Source organism: Lampetra planeri, chromosome 11 (genome assembly GCF_965212315.1).
Source record: "Lampetra planeri chromosome 11, kcLamPlan1.2.h2, whole genome shotgun sequence".
NCBI classification, from domain to species: Eukaryota; Metazoa; Chordata; class Hyperoartia; order Petromyzontiformes; family Petromyzontidae; genus Lampetra; species Lampetra planeri.
In genome coordinates this window covers 4,258,780-4,283,748 of record NC_136117.1, presented here as the reverse complement: position 1 = coordinate 4,283,748, position 24,969 = coordinate 4,258,780, and the positions used below count along the sequence as shown (strand labels likewise).

Genomic DNA, 24,969 nt, shown 5'->3' with positions numbered 1-24,969 from the left:
TGCTTCATAGCTCATCGGATTTTCTCCAGGATAAGTAAAGATGCTGAACTCAAAAAAGACCCAAAATGCAGGGAGCTATCTCCGGATGTTGATTGTGAGACTACAAAAGGAGGACTTGGCAGTGAGGAGACAGCCTGTCCATCAGATGCTGAATTATGGCAGAAGGCAGCGATGGGACACGGTGCAGTGGCGTTGGCGAGGACGTCGCTCATTAAATATTTTTTTGCAACCTAACTTGGGCCCGGTACAAAATGTCGATCGGAGAACGCGATTCCGTCGCGACAGGGCACCTAAGGGAAGGAAATTGGGCTCACTGCCCCAGCCTGGTGGGGACCACGTGCAGGAGGGCATGAAGATGTATATGGGGGGGGGAGGGAGGGAGAAAGGGGTAAGACAACTAACATACTGGGGGAAGGAATGGGACAGGGGGAGGGAGGAAGGGGAGGGGGGGGAACAGGTGTGGGGGGGGGGCTCCTTAATCGACCATCACGCCGCCCCCACCCCTGCTCCCCCCCCCCCGGCCGCCGTGGCGTGCGGGCCCGACTCACCTCGTCGGCCACCTGCTCGGCGTTGACGAGGTGGATGGGGCCGCCGAGGCAGCTGTCGGCGAGGCTCTGCAGGGCCACGGCGGCGCGCCACAGCCGCTCGTAGGGCTCCTTCGCCTGCTGCAGCTCCAGGATCTGCGGGTAGGAGCTCCCGGTGCCCGTGCCCAGCAGCTCCTCCTCGCGGTTGATCAGCGACTTCTGAACACCGCCCGAATGTAAAGCCACACATTACGTACGACACGCCCCACCACTCCGAATGCGAACGCGAGTAGCGCTCCGTTCTGTCTCCCCGCGTGAGAATAATGAGTGCGTTTAAGGCCACCGGCCTTTTGGCTTTCTAGACCAATGTTACCCAACCAAACTCTGGACCGATTTCGACCATCAGGCTCGTTAAAACAAATGCTGCGAGATGGGAATAAGAGGGTCTTCATCACAGTTGCTGCTGCGGAGCAATGCTTAGCACACTGGACATGCAATCCAGAGGTCGCTGGTTCGACCTTGTGGCACGGAAGTGGCTTATCACGTGGACATTTGTAGCAGCCAAAAACTCAAAATACATGCTTCTAAATGTTGAGGGAAAAACTGGAGGACACTGATAAAAATGCATGCGACCACAGGGAGAACATGCAAACTCCAAATATACAGGTGTCAGGGTCAAGATTGAACCCACGACCTCCTGTATACCAGGCAAGGTAGTTAACATTTCACCACCGTGGCGCCAAACTTGCCACTGGGAGGTTGTGAGCTTAAATTGCGGTCGGGGATAAACTCAGACAATCATCCCTCAAGGGTTGGTAAAATGAAGTACCTCCATTTGTAGGATGACAGAGGTCCAAACACATCGGATGACCTCTGGCATTTATAAACAAATTTATATTTCGCGTGACAAATACGTATATTCACGTCCATATGTAACGTCAGCGGCACGTGATATCTGAACTGGTTCCCGGACAACACCTCCTGACCAACCTGCTCTGACCAGCGTGGTGAAGTGTGGTCAGACAGTTTCCGTTACTAACAGTGTGGGCAGAGGCCTTCACCCACCAGCAGTGGAATGATCAAGGGCTGTACATTTATATTATTAATATCCATGATTAAAGTCAATAATGAATGTAAATTATTGCCTTAGTTTTGTGCTGACTTGTGTGTTTGCTTGCATGCGTTTATGACGTATTTGATATTGTTTATTTCAACACTGTATTGTTATGCTGTGGTGAATTCTGGTCCCCCATATTTGAGGCCCAATCTGCTTTAGCGAGCAATTTGAGTCTAAATGGTTTCTGGACAAATTCTAAACGACGTTCATTGACTCAGTTTTTGTTTGCCCATCAACACTGACCCCTCCCCTTACGGAAGGACAGCACGCAGAAAATACAGATGTGACCCTTTTAGCTCAGATGCGCTGTTGAGCTCAAGTATTGTGAGCAAAAAGCTGTAAACAAGGGCAAGGCAGCTTTGGGGGAGTGGACCTATCAGTACAAATGTAATAAAATACTCGGACGCTTCTCTCTGTCCTGTGTCCTTTATTTGGGTTCGATCTCTTTCCCTCACGGTACTCCCCTATATACTCTCCACCCTGCAGCCCCAGGCTGCTGTCGCTCCCGTAGCCCACACTCTGCAGCCCCAGGCTGCTGTCGCGCCGTGCAGACCCCTGCTGCCGATTCCTCCCTTGCAGACCCGCTGCTCTCTGCAGCCTCCTCGCTGCTCCTCCTGCCCCCGGGCCGGTCACCGTTGGCCGACGGTGCCGATCCTCCTGGCTTGGGTGTGTGGCGACCTCGCCACTCTCTCTCACCCTTCGCCCTGCGTGGCCTCTCACTTCTCCCAGTCCCCGATCACTCCCGACTGCTTCCAGTTACCCCCCTTATAGACCGTTACCCTCTCCCCCACGTGACGTAACTCCTCCCCCCATGACGCCACTTTCGGAAGGTCGTTTACGCCCGCATTACACAAATATGGTTACCTTCGTCTGACGATTGTTAATATTGATAGAGCATCACACATTCATATATGCCTGAATAAACAGTTAGGAGGCACAGACCAGATTTACATATCTGGTTCATTAAAATCCACGCCACTGCCTTGGCTGCCCGCAACTCTCCCACGTCGCCCCTCGGCACCTTTTGCTGTGAAACCTTCGCGTGACGGAGACGTGCTCTCTACCCCAGCAAAGACCTTCCCCTGCACTGAGACCTCATTAAAACCTACCGACAATCCATCTCAAGTCAAGGAAGCCATCCTGGACAAGCGCCAAAGCTCTCAATTCCAACTCGTCAGCCTTAAATGAGTGGTGGAAAACAAAACACGGGTGAGACTGCCACCAACCCGAAACAATAATCTTGAAATTTTGCTGGCTAACAGAACCCAACATTGGTATCTAGCTTCTGAACATAATCCCGCGATCTTGCACACGGATAGAAACGAATATCTTGAAGCCGTCGACCGGATTTGAAACTTGGGTATACGGAAAATCATGCGGATAAGAAGATATCATGTTGGTGACACGGAAATGGAATTGGAGGTTAATTTTCCAAACCACTGCTCCCGAGATAGTGTAAATCGTGAACACTGAAGGCACGAACGTTGACAGCATGCGATACTTTGCACCACCAATCATTTTTTTTGTACATACCCTACACGTACGTCTGGCGCGAGACGTCTCTGTGCAGGATGTTGACAGTCTTTGCTCGTGTTGATATCCAGAGGCATATTAGCACGGTAAGCGGAGCTATCACTGCCAGCGTGGTGACATGACATCACCATGCTGCGGCTAAGCCATGTCGTGTAGACTTTCAGCATCCCCGCGTCTGCGTCACACAGCAGTCCGCGCGTCTGCGTTACACAGAGGCGACGAACGCACTGGAGGTGACGCGGTGATGTGTGGCTAATTTTTTTTTCTCCTCCGACGAAAAAGCCGGGGACAGCACCTGCGTTGATTTCCTTATTGCTGAGACCGGCGCTGCGTGTGGGCGCAGGTTAAAGGAGGAGCTTGCGGGGCCAGCGCATCGCACCGCGCTGAGGCCACCGTATTGATCGGCGCGCGTGCGGGCCAATTCATCTCCACGCACGATCCAATGTAGCGAATGAATGGTCCGGTGAAAATAAGTCGGTAAGGTCTGTATGGGTTCAAATCAAGAAGCAATCAGCCCCTTCGGTCGGCGTGTATGGGAATAGCATACGTGTAATGCTTTCTGAGAGCATTAAAGGGGCTTTGTGTTGTAGAGGTGGCGGGCGGCTTTCAGTGTTGATGGATGTGGAGTGCGCCGAGCCGGTAGAGATACCTGGCTTTGAATGCGGGCAGCTACCTATTCAAAGAGTAAGCCAGGCTCTTAAGCGTAGAGAGCTTGACGATCTCAACCCGGCAGCCAATGTGTCAGATCAATGAGCCGTCACTGCTGTGATCTTGGGTTTCAATCAGGCTCAAGTGGTAAATGGAATCCACGCTCAAGCAACGTGGCGTGGTGCTTATCTCCTTTGGCAGCCCTGGATTAGTGTTAGCAACTCCACATTCCGACTGTGGAGTTGGTAGGATTGCACTCTCGCTATGTGACAAACACTGTTTATTTCTCATAAAATAGTAACGACTTTGTATCGTATGTGAAGGTGCGATGGCCTGCGTCCACCACCAACCCATTGGAGTTGCATTCTTCTAATTGTAGGTGAGTCAGGCAGTGTGCCAACGCACCACCTAGCTACACCCAGTAAAGCCATCCAGGGTTCCCAACTCAGAGGTAGAACCAAACCAGGAACTGTCATGGGAAGGTGAATATCTCACAACACCAGAAGAAGGGAGACCTGCATGCAAACGCATTCTATATTGAGTGGCGCAATGTTACACAACAAACTAAAACTTGGACAAGTGATGTCGCACAGATTTCCCCGGACAGCTGCCTCCAAAAAAAGACAATCCTGGGAAATCCAGGACAGGTGGCAACCCTAGCAACCACCTACAGGTGGTAACAGGTTCTCAAGCATAGCAAGGCGATGGTCTCAGTAGCCACCTGGAGGAGCACGAAATAACTGGTTACTTTCTTCATTTAGCTTCTCCCAGCTATGAAAACACATACATCTGATTCAGATAATTTCCTCAAAACTGTCGTGGGAAAAGTATGACTGCTTGAATAGGAGATCGAAATATTTCACTATTTTTTATTTTACCGGGTAAGGCTCACTGAGCGATGTAGCTCTTTTTCAGAAGCGACCTGGCCACAAATGATGGCCCAATGAAGTGGCTTATCATGTGGTAATTTATAGCAGCCAAATACTCTAATCACATGTTTCTAAATGTGGAGGGAAAAACCTAAGGACCTGGAGAAAAATCCACGCGATCATGGAGAGAACATGCAAACTCAAAATATACAGGGGTCAGGGTCGAGGTCGAACCTACAACCTCCTGTGTACCAGGCGAGGGAGTTAACATCTCGCCACCGCGGCACCCCAACTAATTTGGGAGATATCTGACGAGCAGTAAATCTTGACGTTTTTAGTCCAATCCCCAGTGAATTGCATCAAAAAACCATCGTGTAAATGTGGCGATGCACTAAATTCAGCCAATCTCTGCTCTGGGATCTCAAAAAAATCAGACAAGTGGAATGGGAAAAACGAATCTTTCACAAATCATGAAATCACGTACTGGCGCCGTGGCAGGAAACATGACTCGCAAGCGGAAACGTTGTGAGTTTCAAATGCCAACATTCCTCTGGGATCGATATGATGAGCATTACAGCGCTGGCAATCAACGGTGATTGTCTTGTGGGGAGACCACCCCCCTCGGGAGGAATGTGGACATTTGTAACAATCGGCTCAGGGCCACGGAGTGGAGATGAGCCCCGTCCCCATTTGAGAAAGGGAAACACTGTCCCTTCGAGTGTTGGATAACGGAGGCCTCCTGAAATGGCTCCAACCTCTGGTGAGTTTTTTGATGATGTGCAACTCGATGAAGTTCTGGCAAAACCTTCGTTTTCACGTCACCCCTGAGCAACGTTCAAAGCACAGTGATGATAAAAACAAATCTTCATACCTTGCAAGACAAGAATGGACAACAAAAGAGGAAAGAGATTAATGAAATCAGGGCATTAATTGGGCAAAACTACAACATCTACCCAGGAAAGCAAAACTGAAGCCCAATTCTGTTCTATCAGGAGAATCTCACTTTTGGTTCATGGTCAATTAATGTGTAATTAATTATTTACTTGTGGGAGGAAACTGGAGTGCTAAATTACAGATACAGACAGTTATTATTCGTATCGGCGGCACTGACAGATATTAATCCAGCCGTGGAACGAGCGTGACGATAAGCAAGGTCTCTGTTCAGAAAACGGTGGTCACGTGACGGTGACATCGTCACTGCAGCAGAATGGGGAAGAATTCTGAGTTGCATAGATAGTTTTGGCCAAGGTGTGATGTGTCACCACACCTCACCAACCAACACCTCCTTCCGCTAAATTCTGTGGTTGAAAATTCAGCATCTGACCTCTTTCTGGACCAGGGTGTTTTTCTTGGTTTCCCGAATTCCTAGGTGCTACTCCACACCTGCCCTCCCACGTCTCCAAAAACCCATCAACACCTCCTGTTGCTGACACTAATACAACACTTTCCAAAGTGTTAACTTTTTCCTCTGTCATCACATTCCGAGTTTCATCACATAAACCTGTACCCGAAAGCCCCGACGCTTCGTTGCATTTTTAAAGCCCGGCACTCTCATTCATAGAGACATTATCCCCCTTGCTTCAAACACATGTCTTTTAACGCTCCTGTTACGTAAGACCAAACTTAAAATCACTCCCCACAATTGGTCAGAAACTGAAAGGTGGTGTGATTACAAAACAGGAACGAATGGTTTCCAAGCACACGGTGACCCCGGCCACGTTTTGTTTCCAAATAGAACACGGCTCTCAGGGTAGAGATAGTGCTGTTATACCCCTGGGAATGTCACAAAGACTGGCAAAACACTTCCAGGCAATTCTAAGGTATTAATGAGCAGAGGGAGTCAATCGTGCCCTAACGTGCTGTGCGATCAACTCGACAGCTGACCCCACTCTCAATTATAAATAATCCGGATCACAGAGGAAGAACTAGTCAATCACTTTCCAATTCGCTCAAATCCTAGTTTAGAGAAACAAGGCGAGAGCTGTCGGAAAAGTGATTTGAGTGGTCGCTGATCACTGAATAATTTGATTGAATGATTTCACTGCGAGCCATGCGCTATCTCTCTCTCTCTCTGCGCTGTGTCCCTTCCCCCAAGACGTCAGCGATCGTGGCTTCCATTATTCTTGTCTGTGATATTCACTCTATCACTTTTGAACTGGATGCTCCTCCCAGTTGCATCCAATTGATTTAGTTTTCTCATTAGATGTCCAAGAACTCTCGAATGCCCTTCTCTAATTATTCTCGTTAATTTTACGTTATTGTTCCACGCTATTCATAATACATTTATGCTACTCATCCTGTCTGTCTATGAAGTGTTTAACATCCTTTAAAAAAAACACACATTTCTACGCGTTAATATTAGTTGTCTCTGTAGGGTCTTTGTAATTGTCTCGCCTTCACATCCATTCAGGCGAACAGACCTGCGTACGGAAGCCTGCAGTATTCAAATTTTCATTGTCATTAATCCATTATTCTTTTTCAATATAGATCCCATTTTCTGAAATAGAAATGTTGCCAGTGCCATTCCTCTGTTTAGCTCTGTGATGCACCTTCCATCGACTGGTCTCACGCTACCTAAATGGTTAAAACCCTCCGCCTGCTTAACTTTGGTGTCACTGTCTTCAGTCTCCTTTAATTTAACCATGAAGTCTGCGCATCCAAGAATGCAGTGACGAATCTCGACTGAGCACGACACGAATCTCCAATGGTGGCCCTGAGTCAGGTGAAGAGTCCACATTCCCATAGCAGTGGTTGGGGGTAGTGGTGACACACGACGCTATACATCCATCAACCCCAGAATGATTCCTCTAGCCACAGATAACACCAGAGGTGAGCAATATCTGAACTGGTTGTGGCACCTGTTTCTACATGAACCGATGGTTGAAGGATAGCCAAAAAGACCTCTATGACCCACATGGTGTGCAGAGGCCTCCGCGCATGTACACGTTTTAATACGTGACAAGGTGCATGTGGAACAAACAACCGTAGTTAATTGTGGTGTTTTCTCGTTGGGAATTCGTCATTAAATAAAGCAATGCCTTCTTCTTCATATTGACAAAGGCATACAATCAAAAACTAATTCAACAATGCAGATGACGGGATACAATATGGATATTGTGTATTCCATTGTTGCAAAATGCTTCTGGCCACGTTGGATATGTTCGTATAGTTCCACAAGAGATTCAATTTCAAGCAACCACATAAATCCGCAGACAGCCACGTATGTGCATCATAATATTTGTTTACGCAAAATTACACGCAAGAGCCGATCTGGCCTGGCACGCATTGTAGCAGATTGTCTGACCCGCAATTGCAAGCTTGCAAAGTTCAACTCCTAATTGGTGGGTTAGCTCAGCCCCAACCATCCCTCCTGCAAACTCAACTAAATTAATTTCACAGAGTGTGGGGGGATTCAAGATATGTTAAGATGTGTTAATTGTAACCTGCTGACCGGGCCCCCACCGGACATGTGTGAATTTGTTATTTATTTCATAGCTCTAAATATAAAGATTCTGAGTCTGCCTTGGTTTAACTAGAAGTGGTGCCAGCAGCTTTGTTTTAATCCACTGATGTCACTTAACCATATGCATCCCCATTCATTCATCAAAGGTTTATGTTCAGCAAACGATTCGTTTCATTCGCGAACATTTCTGGCGGTCATTCAGGTGGCGATGAAATTACGTAAATGTTGTGGCTTCACTTTCCAACAAATTGGCATATTCTGTTTACGTGACACACCTTACTAATTTACCGTGTTGGGTGGTGGCGGGTTTAACGACACATTTAAATATTTACGCAATCTAACCCAAAAAAAGCTGTAGTATGAAACGACGTTTTGTCAACATTCATCGATATCCGTTTTTTGTTGGTGTCCGCTGCCTTGCCAAATCGGGCACTTTCAAGAGGCTCTGCGCTATAATGGAGGCACAGCAGCTTTGTTTCGTCGGGAACCCCTCCGCTCCGCACCAAAAATCGCGGGATCGCGTTGTCCCGGCACAAAACGTGGGCTGTCGCACATAAGGCAGTTGGTTCAGTCAGTGCAGCCGAATAACAACAAACAAAACGGTTTCAGACTTTGGCAGAAACGTGCCGACTCTAGTGGAAGAGCAGCAAACAAAAGACGCTCGCAAAAAACTCCATTCGTAGTTCAGATTTTATGTAGACTGGCGCGTGAAGAATTAAGCCGATAAACATTGGCCGCTTGCTCCTGTTTACAGTTGGTTTGAACGTGTTTATTTGCGTACTCATGTAGCTGCCAGCAGCGCCGCCTCAAAATGAAATGTATGCTGTGCACTTTTGAAATATGTCAAAAGGTGCCCGTTATCAAGCACGACCAAATGGATGTAGTTAAATTGAAAAGTACTGTTGCGGTGACTGAACTGAATTAATCTCCGCTCCGTGCATTAAACGTCGGCAACGGCACAATTTTGGCACCGAGTCTCTGCCTTCCCTCGCTCCACGGGCAGAACGCTCCGAAAACAAACCCCGCCGAATGTTCAACTCACTGCTTGAACAACTCGACAATGGCATGCAAAGCTCACGTCCTCGCTCTTAACCCTTTCCCGTTCCGATGACGTGCGTGTACGTCATCAAAAATTTTACTGGAAGAAAAACTCAAATAATCAGGTCAGAAGATGTACCGAGGCTCCCACAAGGCCATGCGGGAGGGCGTGGCACAGTTTGGCGTTAGCTATAGAAGAGTGCAGTAATGTCACTGCAGCTGTCTGTGGTGAGTACAATGTATTTATAAACGACGTTACGCCTCTCTAAATAAAATAACGCTGAGTCGCTTGCATGCTCCGAGATTCAGAGGTGATCAGGACCCACCCTGCAACTTGCAGTCGTCTCGGAATGGGAAAGGGTTAACAAGCTGCCCCTGAAAACAACCAATTATTTACGGCTTTACTTATAGAATTTGTATTAATTTAAAACTGAGAATACCCGACAACAGTTACCGATAAGAAAACATACAATTTAGAAGGACGTCCAGCTGAAAATAAAATGACATTTAAAAGAAAAAATGTAATCACTAATGGCTTGAGATAGGGAACTTAGCCAAGGAAATGTTACGACCTCTATTCAACCAGGTGAATGACAATACATTGAATTATCTCTTTAGCAAGGAGACCAATGCTATAGCTATGTTTTTGTATTGTACAGCTTCGTTTCAGGCACAGTATTTACAAAATGTATACTTTCAAGCGCAGCATTTATAACACTTTGAATTTGTGGAATGACCCTGACCCCTAAATATTGACAGTTGATAACTGAGAAAATGGCAGAAGTGTCGCCTCTATGCAATCCTGGCTCATCAACAAGCGCTCACCGCCGGGCTTACTCAGCCAACTGATCATAATGACAGCCAACCTAGCAGGATTTATTTGATGGGCCACTTCATGCCGATTAGAATCAGAGAAGTTTAAACTGGTCCAGGATGTTGCTGGTGTGGATATAGGCTTGCTGGAAAATGTTTATCGATAACGTTGATTAATTGAGGGAATTAAGGCATGTTGCATTTCAATGATAAGGAAAATATATGCCTTCCCCATATATATATTTTTATACCCAGCACAAAACTGGGACAGCACGTAATGACTGAGGAAGCCTATTCTGTGGTTTTAGGGTGAACTCCCATGCTTAGTCTCAGTGAGATCTTGGTTTAGCATCTCAATGAAAGTGAGAGCTCCTGCAACACATTATCCTCTAGTTTTATACGTAGAATGCTCTCTGCCTAGAATACTTTGGCTCTCCTCATCATTCAACCACACAGACCAGGATCAACTTGGTTTATCCTGGGTAGTCACCTGTCTAAGCATCAACCAGCTAACACGACATCAGGCTTTCCAAAAATGTCCATTTCTGTGTCCCAAAAATTGAGAGGCTAAATTTGTTTTTATTAGGGGTTTAACCAGAGACCTACAATTGTCTATACCTGGAGGCTTTTGTACAGTGCACAATCCAAAACGCTAGAGTTCATGGATATGAACGTACATTGTGCAAGCAGTGTATTTATCATACAAGCCATAGCAATGCACTCATTTCAGTTGGTGTGCAATTCCTACCCTTCACATCAGTGCATGCAGTGGCTGTGTTTCTTTAGACCACAGTTTGTTGATGAGACTCTGTGACCTGGAAACAGGCCAACGCTGATTTGTTTAAACAATGCTTGGCTCTCAAAAGTGTGATTCTTGAAGGTCATTAGCTGATGTTTGAAATGTCGTTGATCCACTTTCACATGTTATGTAATATCCAAAGTGTCGGAGATGAATATGTGGCGGCGGCGACAAGAGGATCAAGCCAGCAACACCGAGATCCTGGGTTAGAATCCGAGTAGCCACCCAAAATGAAACCAGGTTCTCAAGCCTATTGAGTTGACAGTCTCAGCGAGGCCACTACGCAACCGCATTAAAGACAAGGGCATCACAATAGAACGCAGGTGATCTGGGTTAATGTGGGAGATACCTAGCCCAGATCCAGATATTCACGGGAGATTTTCAGGATTTCACTTCGTTATTCGAGATTTGGACCACGGACACACCCGAATAACTGGAGTTCTCACTCGTATAAGTTACCCGGAGATTTCACTTATCACGTGGACGTAATATCAATAGAAATAATCACAAATTATGGAAATTCGAAAAAACACAAATGTGCAGTAAAATAATTTAATGCGTGAACTAGAAATGAAAGAGTTGAAAGATGTATCAGATTAAGAGAGATAAGACAAAATGATAAAACAATTCACTCTCACCCCAGTTGGATTCCATATGGACTTCGTTGTAATAAACTTCTATGCCATTAATATGCAACCTCTACAACACTGCCTTTATCGTTTTTATCAAACATACGTCTATATAACTTATCATAGCCTCTCCCTCAGGATACACACAGATAACTCGAGTTTTCACTCTTATAACCACAGTTATCCAGGGGTTTTACCCCAGATAACTGCATTGGAGAAGTGGACAGATAACTGGAAGAGTGATCCTTGCCACGGTGATCCCAGATAACCCAATCCCTTAATAATCGTACCGGATAATACTGGTCAACACACTTTTTCTGGCATAAGGTATTCCAACGATTTTAAGGTACTGATTCGAAATCTGGCATCAGTTTTTGTCTATCACATCAGGTGTTTGAGATATCAAATATTGCATTTTCATTAAAAACTGCAGAAGAAAAATATTAAATAAATGTGGATATCTACATAAAATGATATTATAAACACACTATCCTAAAAATACAGCACCATATTTTAACACTAAAGCAGTCACTGACTCACCACAACTTGCAATCATAAGTGACAGAGTTAATTTCGGTAAAATCAATGAAAATGGGGTATGCCGATAGCATAAAAATGAGATGTGATAGAGCAAATCTAAGATCAGATTTGGAATCAGCACCCTAAAATTAGTCTGCAAAAGTCCAGGCCAGAAAAAAATGTTTTTTTTGTTGACCAGTGTAATCGGAGTTCAACTGTAGTCTCTTTACTTAATGTGGTTAAGTTGCAGCTCGGAGAATTACAAAAATATATCAGTTTTACTGCTATTCGATTACCATTTTCCCGTAGCAAAGCTCGTGGGAAGGTGCACCCTCTAGCGTGTGGATACAAGCAAGAAGGTCATTTGAAGGGATCTCATAAGTAGCTCTGTATTCATACTCTTTGGTTATTTCGGTAAAGTCACGTAGGTAGAAAAAAAATAGCTCTGTATTATTGTATTTTTTCCTCTGGTTATTGCAAGATATACGACTAAACAATTAGCGTCACGAGGTGACCCCAAGGGCACGATCAGAATGTCAATGAAGCAACAAAACAAAAGTGAGTGGGGCTATGCTCACCTCTGTTGGCAAACCTCAGCCAAGTGGCAACTTTACATTCCTATGTCCAAGGACCAATTGGTTTTCCAGATGGCAACCACTGCCATAAAGCGGTTCTCATTTCAGTGACCGCAAAGGAATGAGTTTGCTTGAATTGACCCTGAAGCCTAGGATTTTAAACTGCAAACCTACTGATGGTGAGCTGTGTGCTCTGACCCTCAGCACCACTCGTCCAGTTATCGGAGTCGATGTCAGAGCATTAACCGATAGTGGTTAATTATTTTAAAGGAAACAACCCTGACCATCAGGGAAAACCAGTGTTGCCTGTTCTACGTATGTTTAAACGGTTTAAGAAAATTCCCTAAACCTTAACTGATGGTTAAGCATTTACCAGCATGCATTCCATCTCCACAATCAGCTTAAAACACCTGTGTCTCACGCATATGGAGAATTTGTATTTAAATGGTGTAACATTGTATCATGCAGTGTGGAAATAACCACGCCATATATATGTAAATTATTCTGTTCTCATTACCTTAATGCCAAATGTTGCCTTAAGGCAGCATTGCGGTGAAAAAAAGAAACTTTGAACATTGCTAAAATTTCCATTTAGTTTTACTAATTTTTTTTTATCACTAGTAAGGTGACATTCACGTTGCGGTTCAATGTGTGTAACATGACTACGAATAAACAGAAAAAAAGTTGCACATTGGAGCCAAAGTCATAATAAAATAACGACTGATTTAGTGTTCACAATGTTTTTTTTTTATTATGCAGGAAGATTTGACGACTGTTGATCTCACACACAGTCGTGTACCAATATCTTGATACAATGTTTGCCTGCAGGGCCTAAAAAGCTATTTAGTTTCATACCATGGTGCTGACGAGTAACTGATGACAAGAAATAACAAGTAATGTGTTTTTCCAATAACATTTTATTTAAAACTACATTTTGTGTTTCGTTTGTTTCCCTTCCCCCGCACCTCCGATTAGCAAGGTTGCCTACGCATGGTGTGCGAAATACGTTAAAGATATATGCATATACAATACCATATCATGATTCACAATTGAGTTTTGGGTCAGGACACAGCCACATAAAGAATGTTATCACGTGAATTAAACGTGCACATTTATTTACGTATTACTGCTCCAGCACACTGGTGTGTTGGAGAGCAATCCACACACTTTTGACAATATTTAGCCTACGTGTTAATCCCACCATTGTCACTCAGTGTGAATGTGAGATTTCCGTGGAATTTCAGTCTGAATGTGGGATTTCAATGTGAATGTGGGATTTCAGTGTGAATGTGGGATTTCAATGTGAATGTGGGATTTCAATGTGAACGTGGGATTTCAATGTGAATGTGGAATTTCAGTGTGAATGTGGGATTTCAATGTGAATGTGGGATTTCAATGTGAATCTGGGATTTCAATGTGAATGTGGGATTTCAGTGTGAATGTGGGATTTCAATGTGAATGTGGGATTTCAATGTGAATGTGGGATTTCAATGTGAATGTGGGATTTCAATGTGAATCTGGGATTTCAGTGTGAATGTGGGATTTCAATGTGAATGTGGGATTTCAATGTGAATGTGGGATTTCAATGTGAATGTGGGATTTCAATGTGAATCTGGGATTTCAATGTGAATGTGGGATTTCAATGTGAATCTGGGATTTCAGTGTGAATGTGGGATTTCAATGTGAATGTGGATTTCAATGTGAATGTGGGATTTCAATGTGAATGTGGGATTTCAGTCTGCATATGGGATTTCAATGTGAATGTGGGATTTCAATGTGAATGTGGGATTTCAATGTGAATGTGGGATTTCAATGTGAATGTGGGATTTCAGTGTGGATGTGGGATTTCTGTGTGAATGTGGGATTTCAATGTGAATGTGGGATTTCAATGCGAATGTGGGATTTCAATGTGAATGTGGGATTTCAATGCGAATGTGGGATTTCAGTGTGAATGTGGGATTTCAATGCGAATGTGGGATTTCAATGTGAATGTGGGATTTCAATGTGAATGTGGGATTTCAATGTGAATGTGGGATTTCAATGTGAATGTGGGATTTCAATGTGAATGTGGGATTTCAATGTGAATGTGGGATTTCAGTGTGAATGTGGGATTTCAATGTGAATGTGGGATTTCAGTGTGAATGTGGGATTTCAATGTGAATGTGGGATTTCAGTGTGAATGTGGGATTTCAATGTGAATGTGGGATTTCAGTGTGAATGTGGGATTTCAATGTGAATGTGGGATTTCAGTGTGAATGTGGGATTTCAATGTGAATGTGGGATTTCAGTGTGAATGTGGGATTTCAATGTGAATGTGGGATTTCAGTGTGAATGTGGGATTTCAATGTGAATGTGGGATTTCAGTGTGAATGTGGGATTTCAGTGTGAATGTGGGATTTCAATGTGAATGTGGGATTTCAGTGTGAATGTGGGATTTCAATGTGAATGTGGGATTTCAGTGTGAATGTGGGATTTCAATGTGAATGTGGGATTTCAGTGTGAATGTGGGATTTCAATGTGAATGTGGGATTTCAATGTGAATGTGGGATTTCAATGTGAATGTGGGATTTCAATGTGAATGTGGGATTTCAGTGTGAATGTGGGATTTCAATGTGAATGTGGGATTTCAGTGTGAATGTGGGATTTCAATGTGAATGTGGGATTTCAGTGTGAATGTGGGATTTCAATGTGAATGTGGGATTTCAGTGTGAATGTGGGATTTCAATGTGAATGTGGGATTTCAATGTGAATGTGGGATTTCAGTGTGAATGTGGGATTTCAATGTGAATGTGGGATTTCAATGTGAATGTGGGATTTCAGTGTGAATGTGGGATTTCAATGTGAATGTGGGATTTCAGTGTGAATGTGGGATTTCAATGTGAATGTGGGATTTCTGTGTGAATGTGGGATTTGTGTGAATGCGGGATTTCAATGTGAATGTGGGATTTCCACCAATGGCTCAGAGCTGTGAACTAGAAATGAAGCTCAGCCCTTTCTTGTTTGAGCATGAAACCAGATTGACTCCCCTAGCCCCCCCCCCCCCTCTCATTGTGTAATCTGATTACTGTTGTGTTAGAATGTGCTGGTTGATTACTTTTTTGATAATCTCCTTACACAAAAAATACTCCGACATCAATCCAAAAGCAATTAACAAAGGGAATGATCGTGTCAGCCGCTTCGGTTAATGTGAGGGGCTGTAGCAGTCCCTGCATACAGATCAAGATACAAAGCCAGGCATTGTATTATGGATTGTGATATTAAAAAGTTAAGTCAACCTAATATTTCGTGTCCTAACTTCAAGAAAGTAGCGCCGTAATAAAAAAAGAAATATCAGATTATATTACTGTGGAAATTCCACATCACGGACTCTGTTCTAATGCACGTAAGAACCAGTGTAATCTGTAATCACAAATTAAATGCTTTTCAAACATTTTCAACAATGGGCATCAAACAGCAGCTAATTTAATACTTTTTTATTCCCACACTCGGGCTTCTCTTGCAGGAGGGTCCTATGAGACATCCTAACGATGTCTCATAGCGTCTACCGTTCAATTAGCAGGCACTGCGAGACATCGGAAGTGAAATTTCTTCGTAGATTTTCAAGGAATATTTTTGCACTAGGGGTTGTTCGGGAACACCTGCGGCACCCCTCACAACCATTCATGGACTTCGGCCAGGAAAGTCACGAACATTTTTTGCACACGAACGACACATTCACGCAAGCACCCGATGCTCCGTTTTGAATTGTATTATGTTTAAAATTAGATAATTTTATTTCCTCATTAAAAGCGTATATCATTTCACATCTGGAAGACTTAATTGAAAACGACATTTCGTGTGAATTTTCTCTCGTCGTTAAGTAGATGGCCTTGCTGGGGGTTCGGTTCGATGCGGACTTTCACCTGTTTGGGATTGCGGGATCGAGCTAAGGCGCCGTAGAGCTGCTGGCCGTGCGAGAAGACCGCCGTCTGCAGATCGATTACAACGTAATCGAACGTCTGTCCCTGCGCCTCCGTCGTTCATGCAGGGGGCGCGTAGGTTTGCAGCGCCCCCTGCATGAAAACGACGGAAAGTGCAGCGTTCATCACAGATAGATAAAGTTGTGCGCTTAAATAAGAGTATTTTTTGTTCATCAAGAAGCAGCCACGTAAAGCACTTTGGAAAAACAGAAAATAACACTTAACGGTTAAGAATACTGTAATATCATCTTTGTTTCTGGTCGAGACCCCTTAATGGTGTGTACTTTAAAGACAAAGACCCCATGTATAGCCTGAACAGACTGTTGGGGCAAGTGCTGTTAGCGAGCACCTATGAAGGCCAGCACAGCACACGAGGGCATGGGTGATCTGCACCACGCCTGGCCACCTTTGTCTCCCTAGTGGCAATGTATACACACTGCACCAGGTAATCATTTGAGGCCGAGTCGACCTAGGGGAGGTTTAGGACTGGTTCAGACAACCGCCACTGGTGTTGGCTGTGAGCGGCAATCGAACTTGGGTCCCTGGGTCCGTAGCGCAGTGCGCTAACTGCGACACCACCACTCCCCACTACTGTACACACCAGAATACAAGTAAAGTAATACAAAGGTAAAGGTACAGCCCTGCAATCGCACGCTCGTTCCTCCCGCTGATGGAAACAACTATACCAGAGGGAGCTCTAGACAGGCTGCACTTCCTTGCCGGCCAGACGTCTCAGAAGAGGTGGGAGTACCCACGCTTAACCCCACCACACGCGATTTGTCGATCGCCTAGATGTGGTGCACCCATTAACACTGCTGGGTGGACGGGGGGGGGGATTTAAGAAACTTGCACCGCGACTTAAACTGCCACACTAGGAGACTGAACCGGCAACCCATGCTTTGTAAGGCCCGTGTGATAATAATTACCCCAATGCAGCATTCAAGGAAATTAACATTAATAATTATAAATAGATACAACTCTTAAATGCTCCGAAATGTAAAGCACGGCCTACAAAGTACATTCTAACACCTGGAAATTGATAAATATTAAATGGGAATGAATGGTTATTTATTCAATGAGATTGACATTAAATTACATTTAGGTAGTGGCTAAGTGGTTTAAAGGTCAGAATGTTGAGCTAGCACCACTGAGAACCCGTGTAATGAGACCGGGTTAAAGAGTGTCGGTGAGCCGATCATGTCGGCTCGATCACCAATGGCTGCGCATTGCGCCCATCGAAGTTACTGTCATTTTTCATTTACAATGGGGAAATTCCAGCCGTGAGAGCTAAAAGTACGCATTTAACTGCCATGTGAAAGTCTCACAGGAAGAGTCTATGGAAAAGTGCGACCCATAGTGTATACATTTTTTTCGAGGATTTTTCCTCCTGTAAAAATCGACTTTCCGTGGCTTTTCTCTGACATACTGGCAGTGCTGCTCTGCGAGATTTCCAAATTGATAATTTGTCGCATGACACAACGGGTAAAAAAAATAAAAATATATATATGTTGAATTTAAAATTCCCATCACTCATATGCATAAAATGTACATACCATTTTAGTTCATCATGTGATTCTCTTGGCTTACCACGATTGGTCAAAAATCCAAAAGAGAGGTCGGTGGAGCAAAGAAGGACATTGTCTCCACCACCTGAAGAAGGAAGCAAGGAGTTGTTACACCCCACTGCCAACACTAGCTGGGATAAGCAAGGCTGAGGCTGCCATTTTCACTTCTAATATAGCTCATTCGTATGCGTCATGAAAAAGGCCCATCACACCGAAACGCCAGCCACAGTGTTCTTAATGAAAGCGTTGACTTGCTTTGTCCATTCGTACATGTGCGTCTTGGTGGGTATGCCACACGGACTCTTATCTAACTGTATTAAACAAAAAATAAGGCGAGGGGCAAAAATCAACGGGCGACCTTAATGACAAAAAGCCCGTATTCCAGATCGAGCATTCCAGATCGAGCATTCCCCCTCGAGCACGCGCTGCCACGCAGGCCGTGAGTGCGGTAAGCGACCCGATTTTTAAAGGCAGCCATGGGCGGCGTAGCGGTCAGCGTGTCTCTGGCGCCCGCGTTGAGCACGGCTTACTGCGGAGACCCTCGGCTCAACACCCAGAGGCGTGCGGAGAACGGCTAGCCCTGGAGGGCCGGCTTCCTGCCATACAAATGGATGCCAAGGGCGCTGCAATGCGATTTGCACGAGTCCGCTTGGTGTGCCTGTACGTTTCATTCGATCCAATTTTGAGAGCCAACTGCTTTTTGCGTTTGGTTGGTTGTCCTTCACCCACACCTCCGATGAGCACAGGAGGCGGTGCGAAAGGAATTCTACATCCATACATATAATCTTTTGCTGTGTAATTTTCCGGTTTTAAGTGCTCAATTGAAAACTAATTAGGTTTTTATTCTAGCTTTGATTAATAAATACAATGCTTTGAAGTTAGTGGAAATATCCAAGATCCAACAACATTTTTAAAAGACCTACAGAAAATTTTAAGAAAATACAGCTGAACATGTTGCTAATGAAATTAATGTCAGCCTTTGTTTATTTGTCAATCAATTATGTACTGATATATTTCATTATTTGGCACACTGTGGCTATTGTAAATTCTATAACTTCAAAATCGCAAGAAGGACGTCCACTGCGAAGAGGGAGTGATGAGATCAGTTGACGTGCAGCAGTGAAAGGGGTTGGAGATTGCAGGACTGTAATGGGATGGCAATTTTGTGGAGGTCTCTGATGAACTTCTTTCGCACCGTACGTAGCCAACCGTGGTCATCGGAGGTACGGTGGAAGGACAGAAAACTAAACACAAAAAGCATTGCTAAAGAAATTCGTTTTCAATCTAGAATCAAAATTGCATAACTCCAGTGGCTTCCTGATATCGGAAGGAAGAGCATTCCAGACGACCGCAGAAACGCAGCTGCAACTGCGCGATGCAGTGGCCATCTTTGTCCGATACCCAGCCAAAAGCCACTGTCAGGATGACCGGAGTTCTCGCGATGGTTTATGCTCCTTGACGTAATCAGCGAGATATTGTGGTTCATTTGTGGTAAGTACTTTCACATGTAATGAGTGTGACCTCACGATGTATTCGCTGCACGACCCTCACCTCCAATAGGAGGAAATTCCACATGCAAACGGTGAGGGTTCTTAAGGCTATGAGGAGAAATATCCTGAGCTGCCTATAGAGATCTTTTAGCGAAAACGCGCCGTTACCAGGCTCAGTGGGAGACTGAATGATTTGTATGCAGGGTTCCTGGTGTCAGCACGACGGCATAGTGTGGTTCTTAATTTGACAAATCAACGCCACAGTTGGGGAACGCACCGGCGTGGGTTGCGCGAGGAATGCTGAATCCTCTCACGGCAGCACAGCTCCGTTTGACATCGCAAGCCCAGTGCGTATCTCAGCGGTGCTTTTATGGGCCAGCACAGGTGTGAGGTATTAACGGCGGAGTCTACTGTTGAGAGTTAATAGGACGAGCGAGCTTACATACATCACCGTCTCCCCCTACACCCCCTCCCTCGCGCTAAAATCCCACTACTGGGCCCTTGCCGTTCCCTTCCCCGACTCCCCCCTCCCACTCCCGGCTCCTATAACTACAACCACCGCTGGAGCTCGCTGGCATTTATGAAAGAGTGAAACCATTTGTAATGCCGTGAATTGGTTTCCAAGCTATTAGCCCAAACCTTTATCTGGTATGAGCAGACCACACACACACACAAAGATCTCCCATTTTAGCCTTTCGACTGTCACGACAAATTCTGTTAGCTGGCATTTATTAAAGCTGGCTCTGTACAACATGAAAAATAGGTGAGTCCAACACCACAACCAGCCACCTTTATTCCTCCCCATGTTCCGAAGTCGACACACCACATCAGGCGCTCTACTAATGCTGATTTGACCTTGGAAGAGGACCAGGACAGATTGCGAGAACTGCTCGCCATTGATGTGTGACCCCAGGAATCAAACCCAATTTGCTGGGATCATAGCAAAGTGTGAGGACTGATACGCCCCCCCCCCTGCATTGTGCCCCCCCCCCTCCCCCGTTCCCTTCCATCCTCGCAACAGCGGCTTTTGGCTCGCCATCGAACAAAGACGGTCACCGCATCGCGCGCGTTCAGAATGCGCTTCTGCGGCCGTCTGGAACGCTCTTTCGTCCTATATTAGGAAGCCACTGGAGCTATGCCCTTTACAATCATCTTGATTGAAAATGTATTTCTTTACAAGTGCGTTTTGTGTTTAGTTTGTTGTCCTTCCCCCCGCACCTCCAATTTGTACGGTTCGTGACTATTTTAGCCAGTCTATTATGAGAACAGATGATGCTTTTTAGTTCGTAAGGATGTATTAACGTTGGCGTAAAGGAGTGGCGTTGCCAGGATCGTGTTTATGTCTGGCAGGCTCTGTTTACTTGTGGTTTATTTTGACCACGTTACTGCTCCATGTTGCTGTGAGTCGACATTGGGGTAGCACAGGATGGGTTCACAGACCAGGGATCCATACCTGCCTGGGTCACGGAGAATCACAGGGGAGTCCACGAATAATCACAGCAACATTTACCCAACGCATACATGCAAACTGATGTGAAAGAGCATGCGTTGATTATTGTTAATGGCTCACGGAGGCACGTTTAGGCGAAACAAAGTCAATAACGAACCGAATATATAATTCAATTTGAGACGACGCACACTTAAATATACACCGTGATAATGTGACTGTCCTCAAACGTTTATATTCAAATTAATTAAACAACCAACGAGCAAGAGGGCTAGGAACAACAAATGCTATTGCAGTATGCGTTTCCTCTCTCTATATATATTTAGAAATATACTGACGCCTGCCATGGGAATGTGGAATTTCAACCTGGGCCGCCGAAAGGAGATGAGCAATGCTCAATTGCTGATGTGTTCACCGAGATACTTTTGACTCATTTTATAAAAACGGTACATACATTGTGTATATACATACATTGCCAGCGTGCAAAAATGCACCAGCAGATATCTGCCGCAGCCATGCGTGTGTACAGTAAACCAAACCATGCGTTGGCATTCAAGTTAATCAGTAAACAGCCTTGAAGTCTGTTCAAAGCAACGCGCTCAGCATGCATGCTCTCTCGCCGCTTTCGTGTGCAAGAAAACAATTACTTATGTAATTGGGAATAACACAAGAAGGTACCTTTGGGATTCTCTGGGCTGAGTGTTAATGTGTCCAAAGGTCACGGGGACAAAGCCACCTTCAGGATTCTTCAGAGTTCAGTGTTCACGCTCAAGGCTCAGAGAACTGCATCGATATTCGTAACATTCTTGGGGTTCACTTAGATATGGTTGCCCATGACCGAAGTCACCTTGAATGCATGCGATATTGTCGGGTCGCAGGAAGATAAGGAGGGCTGAGCCTTGGTGAGCTATTGGGATAGGCGACCAGCAGTGCACACCAGTTGTGCAGACATGGGGCTGCGTGCTGCACGATGGCCAAGGGGTGGCAGTACAGCGATGTGCTCAGTCCGCAAGGAATCTTGAGACTCATTGAGGCTTCCCTTCGTAATTCATTGGGATTATTACGCAATTATTATTGTCAATGTCCGAGGCACACAGAGGCACGTTTAAGGTTCTCTGTGTCCATATCCAAAACTCACAGAGCCACACTGACCTTTGCATGATTCTCAGGCGTCATTATTCATGCCTCGGGACCACAGAGATATCCTGAGACACCTTTAGAATTATCAGCGTCCACAGTTAATGGCGGAGGCTCGGAGAGCCGGGCTTCTAAAAGCAGGAACTGTAGGTGAACGCTCGTAGAAACCAAATGTTAAATAAGGCACCGATCGGCCTTTTGTTTGCTTTCAGCTTTTGCCGTGCAGAAAACTCCCGGAGCGTTCCGCTTTGAACTCGAGCGCTTTTGAGCCCGCTTTGAAATTCACAGAGTGAGCCACCAAGCGAAAAGAACACGTGGGGTCAGTGCAGGCAGCGCTGGTAGAGTGACTTGCCACTGTGTCTACATCACCGTAGGCACAGGTGCTGGTAAATCCTGTGCCGTTACCAAGTTTTCAGAGTGTAATCAGACTATCATTATTCAGAGTGTAATCAGACTATCATTATTCAGAGTGTGCTATTTTTCCAGCCATAGGAATGCAGAATTACCATGAAGAGGGTGGGCTAATGCCCACCCTGGGCTGATGCCCACCCTCTTGTTAAACTTGAGCAGGGAGACACTTTTGTCTTGAAAAATGGATGCGATGAGGTCATCAATTTGTGTTACTTTGAAAATACCAAACACATGGTTATTGGGATTAAAAAAGGGGGGGGGGGAATTATTGTGTTGTTAGCTTCCGTTAATGTGAGAACAGAAGTAGGCAATTAATATACAGCGTCATACAAAGCCCGCAAGCATATTGCAGAGTGCTGTCATTTCCGAGGTAAAAAAAATGAACGCTAATTTAAATGCCGACAACATGAATCTGTCCGGCCAGGTGGCGCTGTGGTTTTGATTGCCCGGCCAAAAAGCCACGAAGCTTGCGAGTTCAAATCCCAGGCGGCGGATAAACTCACCCTCGCATCCCGGTGAGCTCATCGAAGTGAGCACCAAGTTGTGGGGGCGGTGGTCATCCCTTGGCCCCTGCAAACTGCTGGCATTGCTCATTTGGGCCGGACAGACCCCCAGGGGCTGGACAACATCGCCACTCCTCAAACCTAGCACGGCTAGCGATGGGAATACTCTCCCGTCGCATTTTTCTCCGCCGTTATATTTCGGCCACGTGAGCGGCGTCGTGCCAAGAGACGACATCCACTTCGACGGCAGTGCGTGAGAGTATTTTCCCATGGCACGGTAGCACAGCAAACACTCCTCAACGAATTGACGTTTTTTTTTTTAAATCACAATAGGTGGTAAATGTTCAATGTGCGTTCACAAAGGGTGTTCAGTGGAATAAAAGCCAAAGTGTGTGTTGTCCTCAAAGCAGAAATACACGCAGCTGTTTAGTTTTAATGTACGTCCTCCCAATTATAATAATCCCAAACACGCCGCTGGCATAATGTGATTACACAAACACACTCGCGTTTAGAAATTCTTATACTGAGCAGCAACATCAGTCAGAGGCCAGCCCAGGAAAATTACATCACCATTATACTTCTGATATCACTTAACTTCAGTTCATCTCTGTAACCACAATTGGGGCCACACAAAGAGCGATTGTCAATTGAGCCATTGGTAATTGGTTCTTTACCCTTCTATCTGGCAACAAAACTGACACCTTTTTACAAGGAGTCATGTTTGCATAGACCGCAATACCTGCAGTCATAATACAAACAAAAGAACATAACTCTGATAATGTGCACTGTCCTTGAAGTTGATTGGTCCACACCCGAGACAGCTTTCCTTAGAGCCTAGTCTCATATGGGTTGGACCAGATGACGCCAAAAGGCGCACAACTCAAAGACAATGCACCATCAGAGTATGAGAGCTCGGGGCAAGCATCTACACTATGGGAACCTCATTTGCCAGTAAAAATATGATAATTGTTTTTTTACCCTTCTTTTTACTGGCAAATGAGGTTCCCATAGTGAGCCATTGATGTTTGTTGGATTAATCAAACTCGGTGAGAAATACATGTAAATAATTTAATTTGCATTTAGTGGTGAGTGGGCTAATACGAACAGTTCACCGCACTCAATAACCTTGTTTAATCACGGGCAGCTGAGCCTGGATTTGAACCCAAGTCCTCAACAGTGAGAGGTACGACCCAGCAATTGCTTGCTCACGCCACTGCTCATGCCACTCCACTAGAGGGAGCTCTGGAGAACCCCAATAGAGGGTCTCTTCCCCACAGGCCAGATGTCTGCGAAGAGATGGGATGCAAGTACCCACACTTCACACCACCGCAGCTAACCTACCAGGCGAGGGGGGAGATAGAGATGGGCGGGGGGGTCGATTTAAGGAAAAACTTTCCCCGTTGTTTCAGCTGCCGAGGTTGACCCGGCGACCTCTGCATCGCAAGTTGCAGTGCGTTAACCGCCACTACGCCACAGCAGCAGCATCGCCGCAGCGTTGCCACCTTCGTAATTGCCGTGGTGCCCCCATCACACACAAGTCGTCGAAACTTGGTGCCCATTGTTTCGACTGCCGCGCTCTCGCGTACGCCAAGATTACTTTTGATCGCCGAGCGTGGCGTGGAGCGGTGGAGGAAGGGGGGTGGGAGGGGGGGGTTTGGGTTGGAGTGCGGTGCCGGTGGTGAGTGGGGGGGGAAGTGAGGACTCACCTCCTCCAGCAGCTCCCGGACCTGGCGCCCCACGTCGTCGAGCCGGGCGAGGTGCGCGGCGGCTTCGGCGACGCGGTCCCTGCGCGCGAAGTCCCGCACGGCGCTCGCCACGGCGGCGATTCGCCGCTCCAGCTCCGCTCGCCGCTGCGCCAGCCCCGACACCGCCGCATCGTGCTGCTTCTGCAGCCGCAGCTCGCTGAGCGGCACAGGGCGAGAGAAAGAGA

The 24,969-nt window shown here is 45.7% G+C and overlaps 1 protein-coding gene across 3 annotated transcripts in view; it reads right to left on the bottom strand.

Moving 5' to 3' along the window:
* LOC144721221 (dynein axonemal heavy chain 3-like) overlaps positions 1-24,969 on the bottom strand; it is an 814,808-nt gene that overhangs the window by 409,511 nt on the left and 380,328 nt on the right. For all 3 annotated transcript variants that reach the window (XM_078598660.1, XM_078598658.1, XM_078598659.1), the window contains 2 exons: positions 24,746-24,941; positions 549-743 (listed from right to left, as the gene is read on the bottom strand). In XM_078598660.1, coding sequence (XP_078454786.1) covers positions 549-743; positions 24,746-24,941 — 391 coding nt within the window. The remainder of the gene's footprint in view (positions 1-548; positions 744-24,745; positions 24,942-24,969) is intronic.